We start from the raw sequence: 15,134 nt of genomic DNA on the forward strand, positions 1-15,134 counted from the left end.
ATGGTGGGGGCTGTAGTTCATTACTAATGGTGGGGGCTGTAGTTCATCACTAGTGGTGGGGGCTGTAGTTCATTACTAGTGGTGGGGGCTGTAGTTCATCACTAGTGGTGGGGGCTGTAGTTCATTACTAGTGGTGGGGGCTGTAGTTCATCACTAATGGTGGGGGCTGTAGTTCATTACTAGTGGTGGGGGCTGTAGTTCATCACTAATGGTGGGGGCTGTAGTTCATCACTAATGGAGGGGGCTGTAGTTCATCATTAATGGTGGGGGCTGTAGTTCATCACTAGTCGTGGGGCTGTAGTTCATCACTAGTGGTGGGGGTTGTAGTTCATCACTAATGGTGGGGGCTGTAGTTCATCACTAATGGTGGGTGCTGTAGTTCATTACTAATGGTGGGGGCTGTAGTTCATCACTCTAATGGTGGGGGCTGTAGTTCATCACTCTAATGGTGGGGGCTGTAGTTCATCACTCTAATGGTGGGTGCTGTAGTTCATTACTAGTGGTGGGAGCTGTAGTTCATTACTCGACAGATTGGTTGTCAATTAAACATACAGGGGATTAGTCATCAGTTCAGTATTCCAGTGATATGCCATCTGTCATACAGGGTTTTGGTCATCATTTCAGCATCATGGGGATTGGTCATCTGTTCAACATACATGACATTTGTCATCAGTTACAATTGGTTGATCATCAGTTCAGCATACAGGGGTCATCTGATCAGTATACAAGAGGTATTGGGCCATCTGATCAGTATACAAGAGGTATGGGCCATCTGATCAGTATACAAGAGGTATGGGCCATCTGATCAGTATACAAGAGGTATGGGCCATCTGATCAGTATACAAGAGGTATGGGCCATCTGATCAGTATACAAGAGGTATGGGCCATCTGATCAGTATACAAGAGGTATGGGCCATCTGATCAGTATACAAGAGGTATGGGCCATCTGATCAGTATACAAGTGGTATGGCCATCTGATCAGTATACAAGAGGTATGGGCCATCTGATCAGTATACAAGAGGTATGGGTCATCTGATCAGTATACAAGAGGTATGGGCCATCTGATCAGTATACAAGAGGTATGGGCCATCTGATCAGTATACAAGGAGGTATGGGCCATCTGATCAGTATACAAGAGGTATGGGCCATCTGATCAGTATACAAGAGGTATGGGCCATCTGATCAGTATACAAGAGGTATGGGCCATCTGATCAGTATACAAGAGGTATGGGCCATCTGATCAGTATACAAGAGGTATGGGCCATCTGATCAGTATACAAGGAGTATGGGCCATCTGATCAGTATACAAGAGGTATGGGCCATCTGATCAGTATACAAGAGGTATGGGCCATCTGATCAGTATACAAGAGGTATGGGCCATCTGATCAGTATACAAGTGGTATGTACCATCTGATCAGTATACAAGGGGTATGGGCCATCTGATCAGTATACAAGTGGTATGGGCCATCTGATCAGTATACAAGAGGTATGGGCCATCTGATCAGTATACAAGAGGTATGGGCCATCTGATCAGTATACAAGAGGTATGGGCCATCTGATCAGTATACAAGAGGTATGGGCCATCTGATCAGTATACAAGAGGTATGGGCCATCTGATCAGTATACAAGAGGTATGGGCCATCTGATCAGTATACAAGAGGTACGGCCATCTGATCAGTATACAAGAGGTATGGTCCATCTGATCAGTATACAAGAGGTATGGGCCATCTGATCAGTATACAAGCGGTATGGGCCATCTGATCAGTATACAAGGGGTGTGGGCCATCTGATCAGTATACAAGCGGTATGGGCCATCTGATCAGTATACACTGAGTGTGGGCCATCTGATCAGTATACAAGAGGTATGGGCCATCTGATTAGTATACAAGAGGTATGGGCCATCTGATCAGTCTACAGGGAGTACTAGTGTGGACTAACAGTATATGATCACCAGACAAGAGATCGGTCATCTGTTCAGCATACAGGTTATATGAAGAACTCAGTATGATTGGAGACTGTGTATGATAAACTGATAAATAATAGTGACTACGTTCAGACCTAGGCCTGATAAACAATTAACTTGCTTTCAATAATGAATGGATTTCGGGAATTTACATCAGCCCGTGGAAATGTTTAAGAGGAAGAGGAGGGCATAATTTGATGCAACATTTAATCATATCTTGTAAAAGTACCGTTTTAGGTGCCGTATGAGCAACTCCCGAATTAGGCGAACAAGAATTGTACCTTTTCGGGGCAAAGGCGCTTTTTACGCGCAATGCACTTTTGAAAGGGTCATATCATTTAATTGATAAGTACCATTACCTATTCGTTTACTGAACGAAAATAAAAACGTCGCCCAATACTGCTAACGATTTATTTTTATTGAATAATTATGGTGCTCATATTGTGTGTGTACTTTTCTGTCAGCAGTCGACATAGATAACTGAAATCATAAAGTTAGAATCGACCGCGCCCCTGAATCACCCATAACATGATAATATACACTAAGCTTGTAGAAACAGTGCTATCACTCTAACAAAATAAGAAAGCTATATATATATCGAGGTTCATTTTTGCCTGCGGCTGATTTAGAAAAATGTTGACAATCTCCGCGTTTTATGGAAAGCCGGTACGACATTCTTAATGCTTTTAACAAAACACTTAATTTGAAATGCTGTATGCGAAATTTTCAAAACAGAAATCCTTTGTAATTGAGCACAACCGAACTAAAAGGGATACAATGTAAGTTGTGAACAAAGCGTACATTGTTTGCTTCAAAATGAATAATTTTCTTCTTTTAGGTCTAAAAAGCATTTTGCACAAAGCATTTAGCATTTAACTTTCAGCATTCAGCATTTCGCATTAACAATAAGCATTTTGCATTTAGCAGATTGCATTTTGCATTTAGCCAAAATGCTCAATACTTATTGCAAAACATTGTTTTGTGAATTTGAAATGCTGAATACTCTCCAGCTGCTCATGATCGGGGCCTACTGTCTTTGAAGCCACCCATGGTTGTTTTTACTGTTTCTAGTATGGTTATCCTCAATTCATCGTCGGATATAGCCACGTTCTCAATACGCTACACTTACCACGTGATCGTGTAGTTTAGTGATATCTGACGATGTCCTCAATTACAAATGAACATTTTTCATCGATGCATTTAAAGTTATAAACTGACGTGACTTTCATGTGCGAGAATAATATCGAAAGTTTGTAACTTGCTCGTGTAGAAAAAGTTACTGACTTTTCGTTAATACACCATCTTTATAAAGTCAACATGGACTAAAACAAAAATAAAAGACTTTAATTTTTTTTCGCTAACGACTAACCAGTAATTAAGTGTGATAATGCGAGCGCCGTAAGTGAGAGCCGATTTTTTAAGAGGGTCTGAGAGGGGTCTGGGGGCCGCCAAGGCTTTTTTAAGGCTATAAAAAAATCCTTCTCCAAAAAAAATAAGGGTAAAGGAGAGGGGGGGGGGGGGGGGGGGGGGCATTGCTTTCAATGGAATTTATATAATAATTATTATCATTATTTAAAATTCTACTTGAATCACAACTGTAGCAATTTTATTTGCAACCTGATTTTTATTATTCCATTTTTGTCTCATTCCACTTATACGGTTGGACTTCTTTTATCGCGTTCATTTTTTTTTTTTTTTTTACATTTTTTTTTACTTCTCCGGACAAAAGACAAATAATCCTATTTTAATATTAGAGGATTCAATCTGGCGGAAGTGCCTGTTCAAACATGGCTGCCTTCAGCAAATTGACGCCTCGGAATTCAGCGCTGTTGACAGCCGTAGCTGCAGGATCATTTCTTGTCTACAAGAATATAGCCGATAAAAGGGCCAGAGGGTATGATGATTATATTTAGACTGTTGTTATTACATTCGACACTTTAGAAAGCCGACCAATTGGTTACACCACACATGTAGTGGTAGACATCGGCAATCAAAGTCCATTCATAGGTCATGATATGGGACACTATTCAGAAAGCAATGAACTAAATTACGGACAAAAAAATAGAATAGATGTTTTGTTTTCAACTGTCAAATACCACGGGCGTCTGCATCTGGTTAGTAAAATGTCCTAAATCTACCTGTATCGTATTCAATATATATATGTAACGTTATAGTAGGTCTAATCACAGGGGCATGTCTAGTCTTATATCAAAATAGCCAGACATACCTAACTTTATATATAGGTATTTCTGGCCATTTTTTGATATAAGACTAGACATGCCCCTGTGGTCTAATAGACTCATACTGTTTTTCGAAATTCTTATTAACCAGTTACATACGCCTGTACAGATACTAAGCAAATTCTGACAGCCTTGTTTGAATTGACTTACATTAAATGTGACTTGTTAATTTCAGTGTCAACAAATGTGATATTTTCTGCATAGTTTGCCTATATAGCTACTTTTAATTGTTTTGGATTAAACAGTACTAGTATTGGATAACAAAAAAAGGCAAAAAATACAATGCACACAATATCTACTAGCCAGAGTTTCCTCTGGCCCTGACACGGATCGACATCATGTCTTGTGTAGGTCCAGAGGAAACTGACTGAATATCTACATGGTCTGAACCACAATATGACACTTGACTTAAGGTTGGGTGTTGGGTCGTTTCAGTAATAAGCCATTTTAGGACTGAGGCACAAGTCATTTTGGTACTTTATTTGAGTTTGAGTGTACATGTGTGTCGAGTAGAAAATTAATATGTATTGGACTACTTGAGACAAAGTCTGAACTGACCTGGTATTTAGTTGCTTCTTGCAATTGTACATTTGTCTGGAAACAATTTACATTTTGTCATCTTCTTAAAGGCCACATATTTCATGTTAAGTGTGATACAGTGATATGGATCAATCTTGTGTTAAAGACATTTTATCAGTTTGCAATATCATGTACCTTTATTTTTCTGTTTTAGAAAAGAATCAGACATTAAAGTGGTTATCCACGAGGTAAGAATTTCTATACAATAACATTCAATATGAATAGATATACACCATATATTGGGTTATCATAGATGTTTTGTTATTCATTTTGTAAGACAAAAATTACCAAATTTGAGCTGACATATTTATATGAAGTATATTATTTTATAGTGACTGAAATATCTGAATACATGCAACATATAGAAGAAATAATTCTATATGTTAATGATTTATTTATCTTTTTTTTCCACAGAGTGTCAGTCAGAGGAAGGAGAGGGCAGCAGTTGATGGAGTATTTTTTGGGTAAAATTACTACAATAGAATATTTTTATTTCATTCATTACTAATTATCTTCACACTCAAAAACATATTCATGACGTACAATTTGTTTTATGTATAATATTAGAAGAAAAATTGATGATAACTACCAGGTATTAAAACTACAAAAGATGTTTGTTTGAAGTTTATTTCAATGAAATGAATGCCTGAGTGATATTTTCTTCACTGTTAGGAGAATTATACATTGCATGTTCTGTTTTTTTTCTACCACAGGCGTCTATTAAGAATTCTCAAGGTCCTTATCCCGGGATGGTTCACTGCAGAGGTAAAAAGAATGCTCCTTTGATAATGTTAGCAAACAGCACAATCATGATGGAAAAGTTAAACAGTAGAAATATGATAATAATGAATCCCAAGGGAGCTACAAACCCACTTGGCTCTATTATGTGTAAGGGGAGGTGATTTGTAGAGGTTGCTATATATGTTATGAGCAAGAAATCTTTTTTTTTTTCAACTGATCATGTTTAGTGTCAAGATAAAATTCACACTTTGATGTCTGGATTTCACACGTACAGATACCTGATATTTCCACAGGTACTGTTTTAGACACACAGATACCTGATATTTCCACAGTTACTGTTTTAGACACACAGATACCTGATATTCCCACAGGTACTGTTTTAGACACACAGATACCTGATATTTCCACAGGTATGTATACTGTTTTAGACACACAGATACCTGATATTTCCACAGGTATGTATACTGTTTTAGACACACAGATACCTGATATTCCCACAGGTACTGTTTTAGACACACAGATACCTGCTATTTCCACAGGTACAGTTTTAGACACACAGATACCTGATATTTCCACAGGTATGTATACAGTTTTAGACACACAGATACCTGATATTTCCACAGGTACTGTTTTAGACACACAGATACCTGATATTCCCACAGGTACTGTTTTAGACACACAGATACCTGATATTTCCACAGGTATGTACAAATGTATACTGTTTTAGACACACAGATACCTGATATTTCCACAGGTATGTACAAATGTATACTGTTTTAGACACACAGATACCTGATATTTCCACAGGTACTGTGTTAGACACATAGATACCTGATATTTCCACAGTTACTGTTTTAGACACACAGATACCTGATATTTCCACAGGTACTGTTTTAGACTCGCAGATACCTGATATTTCCACAGGTATGTATACTGTTTTAGACACACAGATACCTGATATTTCCACAGGTACAGTTTTAGACACACAGATACCTGATATTTCCACAGGTACAGTTTTAGACACACAGATACCTGATATTCCCACAGGTACTGTTTTAGACACACAGATACCTGATATTTCCACAGTTACTGTTTTAGACACACAGATACCTGATATTTCCACAGGTACAGTTTTAGACACCCAGATACCTGATATTTCCACAGGTATGTATACTGTTTTAGACACACAGATACCTGATATTTCCACAGGTACTGTTTTAGACACACAGATACCTGATATTTCCACAGGTACAGTTTTAGACACACAGATACCTGATATTTCCACAGGTACTGTTTTAGACTCACAGATACCTGATATTTCCACAGGTACTGTTTTAGACTCGCAGATACCTGATATTTCCACAGTTACTGTTTTAGACACACAGATACCTGATATTTCCACAGGTACAGTTTTAGACACCCAGATACCTGATATTTCCACAGGTATGTATACTTTTTTAGACACACAGATACCTGATATTTCCACAGGTATGTATACTGTTTTAGACACACAGATACCTGATATTTCCACAGGTATGTACAAATGTATACTGTTTTAGACACACAGATACCTGATATTTCCACAGGTACTGTTTTAGACACACAGATACCTGATATTTCCACAGTTACTGTTTTAGACACACAGATACCTGATATTTCCACAGGTACAGTTTTAGACACACAGATACCTGATATTTCCACAGGTATGTATACTGTTTTAGACACACAGATACCTGATATTTCCACAGGTACAGTTTTAGACACACAGATACCTGATATTTCCACAGTTACTGTTTTAGACACACAGATACCTGATATTTCCACAGGTACAGTTTTAGACACCCAGATACCTGATATTTCCACAGGTATGTATACTGTTTTAGACACACAGATACCTGATATTTCCACAGGTACTGTTTTAGACACACAGATACCTGATATTTCCACAGGTACAGTTTTAGACACACAGATACCTGATATTTCCACAGGTACTGTTTTAGACTCACAGATACCTGATATTTCCACAGGTACTGTTTTAGACTCGCAGATACCTGATATTTCCACAGTTACTGTTTTAGACACACAGATACCTGATATTTCCACAGGTACAGTTTTAGACACCCAGATACCTGATATTTCCACAGGTATGTATACTGTTTTAGACACACAGATACCTGATATTTCCACAGGTATGTATACTGTTTAAGACACACAGATACCTTATATTTCCACAGGTATGTACAAATGTATACTGTTTTAGACACACAGATACCTGATATTTCCACAGGTACTGTTTTAGACACACAGATACCTGATATTTCCACAGTTACTGTTTTAGACACACAGATACCTGATATTTCCACAGGTACAGTTTTAGACACACAGATACCTGATATTTCCACAGGTATGTATACTGTTTTAGACACACAGATACCTGATATTTCCACAGGTACAGTTTTAGACACACAGATACCTGATATTTCCACAGTTACTGTTTTAGACACACAGATACCTGATATTTCCACAGGTACAGTTTTAGACACCCAGATACCTGATATTTCCACAGGTATGTATACTGTTTTAGACACACAGATACCTGATATTTCCACAGGTACTGTTTTAGACACACAGATACCTGATATTTCCACAGGTACAGTTTTAGACACACAGATACCTGATATTTCCACAGGTACTGTTTTAGACTCACAGATACCTGATATTTCCACAGGTACTGTTTTAGACTCGCAGATACCTGATATTTCCACAGTTACTGTTTTAGACACACAGATACCTGATATTTCCACAGGTACAGTTTTAGACACCCAGATACCTGATATTTCCACAGGTATGTATACAGTTTTAGACACCCAGATACCTGATATTTCCACAGGTATGTATACTGTTTTAGACACACAGATACCTGATATTTCCACAGGTATGTATACTGTTTTAGACACACAGATACCTGATATTTCCACAGGTATGTACAAATGTATACTGTTTTAGACACACAGATACCTGATATTTCCACAGGTACTGTTTTAGACACACAGATACCTGATATTTCCACAGTTACTGTTTTAGACACACAGATACCTGATATTTCCACAGGTACAGTTTTAGACACACAGATACCTGATATTTCCACAGGTATGTATACTGTTTTAGACACACAGATACCTGATATTTCCACAGGTACAGTTTTAGACACACAGATACCTGATATTTCCACAGGTACAGTTTTAGACACACAGATACCTGATATTCCCACAGGTACTGTTTTAGACACACAGATACCTGATATTTCCACAGTTACTGTTTTAGACACACCGATACCTGATATTTCCACAGGTACAGTTTTAGACACACAGTACCTGGTATTTCCACAGGTATGTATACTATTTTAGACACACAGATACCTGATATTTCCACAGGTACTGTTTTAGACACACAGATACCTGATATTTCCACAGGTACTGTTTTAGACTCACAGATACCTGATATTTCCACAGGTACTGTTTTAGACTCGCAGATACCTGATATTTCCACAGGTATGTATACTGTTTTAGACACACAGATACCTGATATTTCCACAGGTATGTATACTGTTTTAGACACACAGATACCTGATATTTCCACAGGTATGTATACTGTTTTAGACACACAGATACCTGATATTTCCACAGGTACAGTTTTAGACACACAGATACCTGATATTTCCACAGTTACTGTTTTAGACACACAGATACCTGATATTTCCACAGTTACTGTTTTAGACACACAGATACCTGCTATTTCCACAGGTACTGTTTTAGACACACAGATACCTGATATTTCCACAGGAATTTACAAATGTATACTGTTTTAGACACACAGATACCTGATATTTCCACAGGTATGTATACTGTTTTAGACACACAGATACCTGATATTTCCACAGGTATGTATACTGTTTTAGACACACAGATACCTGATATTTCCACAGGTACAGTTTTAGACACACAGATACCTGATATTTCCACAGTTACTGTTTTAGACACACAGATACCTGATATTTCCACAGTTACTGTTTTAGACACACAGATACCTGATATTTCCACAGGTATGTATACTGTTTTAGACACGCAGATACCTGATATTTCCACAGGTATGTATACTGTTTTAGACACACAGATACCTGATATTTCCACAGGTATGTATACTGTTTTAGACACACAGATACCTGATATTTCCACAGGTACTGTTTTAGACACACAGATACCTGATATTTCCACAGTTACTGTTTTAGACACACAGATACCTGATATTTCCACAGGTATGTATACTGTTTTAGACACACAGATACCTGATATTTCCACAGGTACCGTTTTAGACAGTGTTTACCACAAATTAAATAAACATGTTTTTGTCTTACTATACAGGCATGGTACATGTTCCTAGTGGGTGCGGCACTAGTAGCACGGACGTACGCCGACGTTTGGATGATACAGAATGGCACATCCATAGAAAGGTACAGACCATACTTATAGATATCACGTACTAAATGTATCAAAAGGCAGCAACACATATATTAGTGTACTAACAGTTAAACTGAAACATGTCTTATTAAAAAATGTGCAACATATCAATCATTATTTATTGATGCCATTCATATGATAAAGAATACATGTATGTGTATTTGTAATTTCAGTGCTATCATTGGTCGAGATATGGAGTTATTCAAGAAGTATCTCTTCAGATTTATATATGCTATGCCTCTGGTGAGTGTTTTGTTACAGTGTAATTATTAAAACAGACAAAAATGTGATAATCATATGTGACCAGTAATACTGAAAAGTGTTTTCTGATGAAAACATTCACATTCTGCTTCAGTGAAAATATAGCTTAGGACCTGCTCATTAGGCTGATTATGTATACCTGTGTTCCATCACTTACTGATAAACAGCTAAATCACAGAAACAGAATTTCTGATGTAACATACAGAACGACTTACATCCACACATGTTTGTGTATATTTTGATACTTTGTGATCATATTGGTTAGTCTCTTCATAACAAGTAAAACATGGTTCAAGACTTCTTGTTGATCATTTTTCAGATATCGTGCACAAATAATGCTTTAAAGGTAAGTTGGCAACATAAACATTCAAGCATGATTTTAATGGTCACTTTTTATAAAAAAAATTTTTTTTTATGTTTTTCGTAACTTAGGATTATGACCAGTTACTCCTAAAACTTTTGTCATTTATATGATAATACTTACCATAATTTCAACAATTTCATGTAAATGTCAGAAAGCCAATTAGTTAACAAGGAAAAGGTATTTTTGCACATGACGGTGAACATAAAAAACAAATTAAGGTTCTTAAACATTTATGCTGAGAAGTCACTTTTAATGACTGAATAAAATCGTGCCTGAAAACTGTTATGTATCAGCATAATGAATTAATTGGTGATGTTTTCACATTAGCTTGACATGAAAGACTTGGAAACAAAATTATTAATTGCTCATCGTTTTAGAGGGAAACAAAATTATTAATTGCTCATCGTTTTAGAGATGAAAGTGTTCAAGACTCACAGTAAACAATAGTACTTTTGATGACAAGCCATGTTTGATTGTTTTGTTACAGTATGGGTTGAATGAGTTGAAGCTGAGGTTCCGTACAAGATTGTCTGAGCATCTGTACAGAAAATATCTACAGTGAGTAAAACAATCCAGTCCATTATATATAATAACAGTTATTAATAAGGAATTAATTCAATACCTTTAAATGAATATTAATATTTATTGGTTTAATGATATATCCATATTTCTATCACTTTCTGCAGTTATTTGTTGTCCGATGGTCTTAGGTATGACGATTGTAATGGGCCCAACTTCCAGTTCTAGGACCTTGTGATTACTTGTCCTAGTATTATAATCTGGTTATCATAATAGTTATACCCTACAATGAAGTTAGGGGGGTGGGGGGTTATACTGGAATTAGGTTTTATCTGTCAGCAGTCTGTCAGTGCGGCCATTCGGCTGTCTGTAGACATAACTATCTTGTCCAGACAACTCCTCCTACACATGTGGACAGATTTTCTCAAAAATTCACAGGAATGTTAGGAAATGTTTTATGATGTGCATGTAGCAGTATTAACATGTTTTCTTGTCCGGACAACTCCTCCTTAATTTGTGGACCACTTTTCACAAAACTTCACATGAATGTTAGGGACCATGTATGTATAGATGTGCACACAGCTGTAAAGGTTACATAAAATTCTTTGTTGTCGCCATGGTAACTGGTCACTATTAACAGGTTGTTATTGTCTGGAAAACTTCTCCTAAACCTTTGGACTGATTTCAATAAAACTTTACAGGAATATTAGGGACCACATGTAGATGTGCATGCAGCTGTTTTTAGATTAAGTTTTTGTTGTTGCCATGGTAACTCAACTGGTCTCTATCAACAGGTAATATCTATTAAGATGTGAGTATAATTAATATCTCTCTTTATTATGAACAACACATATTCCAACCATTCTGATTTCAGAAATGGGGTCATGCACAGAGTATTTTAGTTAGCCTCTGAATAACAGTTCCAGTTGTATGACTCATGGGGATTGCAAAGTGCAAAGGCATTAATTGGCCATCGTGGCACCAATTCTAGCTTTCTCTGGAAAGTAGCTGTGGGATCCACTGTACTGGTTTATGTAGACTTTTCACTGTGTTTTGTCCCTAATAGCTTTTGTTTAACATATTCCTTGTCATGATTATGATCTGTTGTAAATTAGATTAACTGACAATTAGTCCCTGAATTCTTTACTTCTGATGAATAAAACGAGGGGATTGGTTTTCAAGTAAAAGAATCTCAAGGATGTCTATAGAAACAGAATGTGTACTCTTCCAGTTTCCTTCAAGGTTGGCATATTATGTCATTCCATGTACACAGTACACTGGATTTTACTTATCACTTGTTTGCATGTCTATTGAATCAATGAGAAAATACCACTTGCCCATAGATTGACTTTTCTCTCTCACTGTGGGTACTAATACTATGTTGACATATATAAAGAGATGATCTTTGTACCATATGACCTATCCAGCATTTTATCTACAGAGGATTTACATATTACAAAATGTGTAACCTAGACAACCGCATCTCCAACCCGGATCAGCTCCTTACTCAGGATGTAGACAAATTCTGTGACTCAGTGGCTGAGCTCTACTCCAATCTCAGCAAGGTATTTATATTAGATATAGTATTGATAAATCTAACACTTCGTAGAGCTTTATACGTTTCCTGATATATTGGCCTAATGGCAGATAGTTTTTAATTGAGTGTAATAAGGATTCATAAGGTTCCAGTGTGTAGATTACAATTGAATTTGTCATGATCATTACCTGTATTTTTAGATATATTTTGGTAAGTACTAACCTAAAAGGGATCAGTTTGTGATCATGGTGCAAAACATGTGATATTTACAAAATAATCTGGTCCCAATAAAAAAATGTAGGAAGTAAGATTTCTATAGAAATCACTGAGTGATATTTTTACCAACCTAAAGCTAGGTTGTTTAAACGTTTGTAATGAACACATTCAAGGTATGGTAGAAAGATTGTACATACAGGTAACTATCTTCTCATGGACCACTCTTACACTAACATAAAATAACAGCTTCAACTTGGTGTTACTTTGTTTTTGTTTTCCAGTTAGAGCGACCTTAGCAAGTTAGATGTAGATAGTACACTGTACATAACGTAAATCTCCATTTTGTTGTAGCCTATTCTGGATGTCATCTTGTACTCTGTCAAGCTAACTGGAAGTATAGGGATTCAGGTAAGTAGTTGGGGCCACTACCACATTAGAAATTGCTGCTGTAGCTACTATTTTGATGTAGAACGGTTAAGTTGTTTTGATATTGCTTTAGTAATTGTTTGTTAACTTTAGTGAACTGAGTCTGTGTGTTCTTGTATTGTTAACTTAGCGTGTGGGTACATCTACCTGTGGATTTGGTTTGGTTGTATTTGTTTAACGACCTGTGGAATCTCACTAATTGCTAATTCTTCTTAACAAAAATGTCACATGAGGACTTCCAATTATACATTGTGTATGTTCCACAGAAGGCCTAAACAAACCCTGTGCCAATGCCACAAAAATGTCCTCCGTGCACTTTCTGTGTGGTGTATGTGATATATGTATTTATGTAACAGGCGCAAAAGAAAAATATGTGGCAACAACCCCCCACAAATATTATCACAAAATTACAGATTCTGATCTGTACTGCTAGTTGACGTGTCTGTGTTATTTTTAGGGACCTGCTAAGATGCTGGTTTATCTTGTTGACAAGTATTGTGTTGTTTTTAGGGACCTGCTAAGATGCTGGTTTATCTAGCTGTGTCCGGTCTAATACTTACCAGGTATGTGAAGAGCTTTTAGCCAACTTTAAGTTAATCATCTTCATATTTAATAAACTATTTTTTTCCTTGAATTAATGTAAGTATTTAAAATAAAAATTTCATTGAAAACTGAAATGTCTTGACTAGCAATCCATCATTTTCATGTTTTTAAAGATCCTCTCAAATATTTATAGAAAGTAATACTTAATATTTATATAATTTTGTCAACCCACACAAAAACAGGAATATTTTACATTCTATAATAATCATAATGTGTTTTTAAAGGTTGAGAAGACCTGTTGGAAAACTGACTGTAATAGAGCAACGACTAGAGGGGGAATATAGATACGTCAATTCCCGACTCATCACTAACAGGTGAGAAAACATTACTAACAGGTGAGAAAACATTACTAACAGGTGAGAAAACATCACTAACAGGTGAGGAAACATCACTAACAGGTGAGAAAACATCACTAACAGGTGAGAAAACATTACTAACAGGTGAGAAAACATCACTAACAGGTGAGAAAACATCACTAACAGGTGAGAAAACATCACTCATCAGGTGAGAAAACATCACTCATCAGGTGAGACATCACTCATCAGGTGAGAAAACATCACTCATCAGGTGAGACATCAATTATCAGGTGAGAAAACATCACTCATCAGGTGAGAAAATATCACTAACAGGTGAGACAACATATAGACAACTCATCTAACAGGGGAGATAATTCATTGCCTACATGTGAGATGTGTGAAGGCTCATCACTTCCAAGTGAGAAATGTGAGGAAACTTATCAGTAAAAGATGAAAGAGAATAAATCATTAACATGTTAGATGTGTGAGCACATTTGAAGGCAGGTAAGAAATGAAATTATTTGTCCCTGAGACTAGTCATTAACAGGTGAGAAGTGAAATCATTTGTCCCTTACACTAGTCATTAACAGGTGAGAAGTGAAATCATTTGTCCCTTACACTAGTCATTAACAGGTTAGAAATGAAATCATTTGTCCGTGAGACCAGTCATTAACAGGCGAGAATTGAAATCATTTGTCCCTGAGACGAGTCATTAACAGGCGAGAAATTAACTCATTTGTCCCTGAGACCAGTCATTATCAGGTGAGAAATGAAATCATTTGTCCCTGAGACCAGTCCTTAACAGGTGAGAAATGAACTCATTTGTCCCTGAGACCAGTCATTAACAGGTGAGAAATTAACTCATTTGTCCG

At 36.8% G+C, this 15,134-nt stretch overlaps 1 protein-coding gene across 1 annotated transcript in view; it reads left to right on the top strand.

Moving 5' to 3' along the window:
- The first annotated feature begins 3,708 nt into the window (after positions 1–3,708).
- LOC117324995 (ATP-binding cassette sub-family D member 3-like) overlaps positions 3,709–15,134 on the top strand; it is a 36,283-nt gene continuing 24,857 nt past the window's right edge. The window contains exons 1-12 of the mRNA XM_033880864.1: positions 3,709–3,857; positions 4,937–4,970; positions 5,197–5,246; positions 5,496–5,547; positions 9,945–10,033; positions 10,214–10,283; positions 10,621–10,647; positions 11,153–11,223; positions 12,626–12,749; positions 13,289–13,345; positions 13,874–13,926; positions 14,191–14,280. Of these exons, the coding sequence (XP_033736755.1) occupies positions 3,751–3,857; positions 4,937–4,970; positions 5,197–5,246; positions 5,496–5,547; positions 9,945–10,033; positions 10,214–10,283; positions 10,621–10,647; positions 11,153–11,223; positions 12,626–12,749; positions 13,289–13,345; positions 13,874–13,926; positions 14,191–14,280 (824 nt within the window). The 5' untranslated portion in view covers positions 3,709–3,750. The remainder of the gene's footprint in view (positions 3,858–4,936; positions 4,971–5,196; positions 5,247–5,495; positions 5,548–9,944; positions 10,034–10,213; positions 10,284–10,620; positions 10,648–11,152; positions 11,224–12,625; positions 12,750–13,288; positions 13,346–13,873; positions 13,927–14,190; positions 14,281–15,134) is intronic.

The sequence above is a fragment of the Pecten maximus genome, chromosome 4, assembly GCF_902652985.1.
Source record: "Pecten maximus chromosome 4, xPecMax1.1, whole genome shotgun sequence".
Classification (NCBI taxonomy): Eukaryota; Metazoa; Mollusca; class Bivalvia; order Pectinida; family Pectinidae; genus Pecten; species Pecten maximus.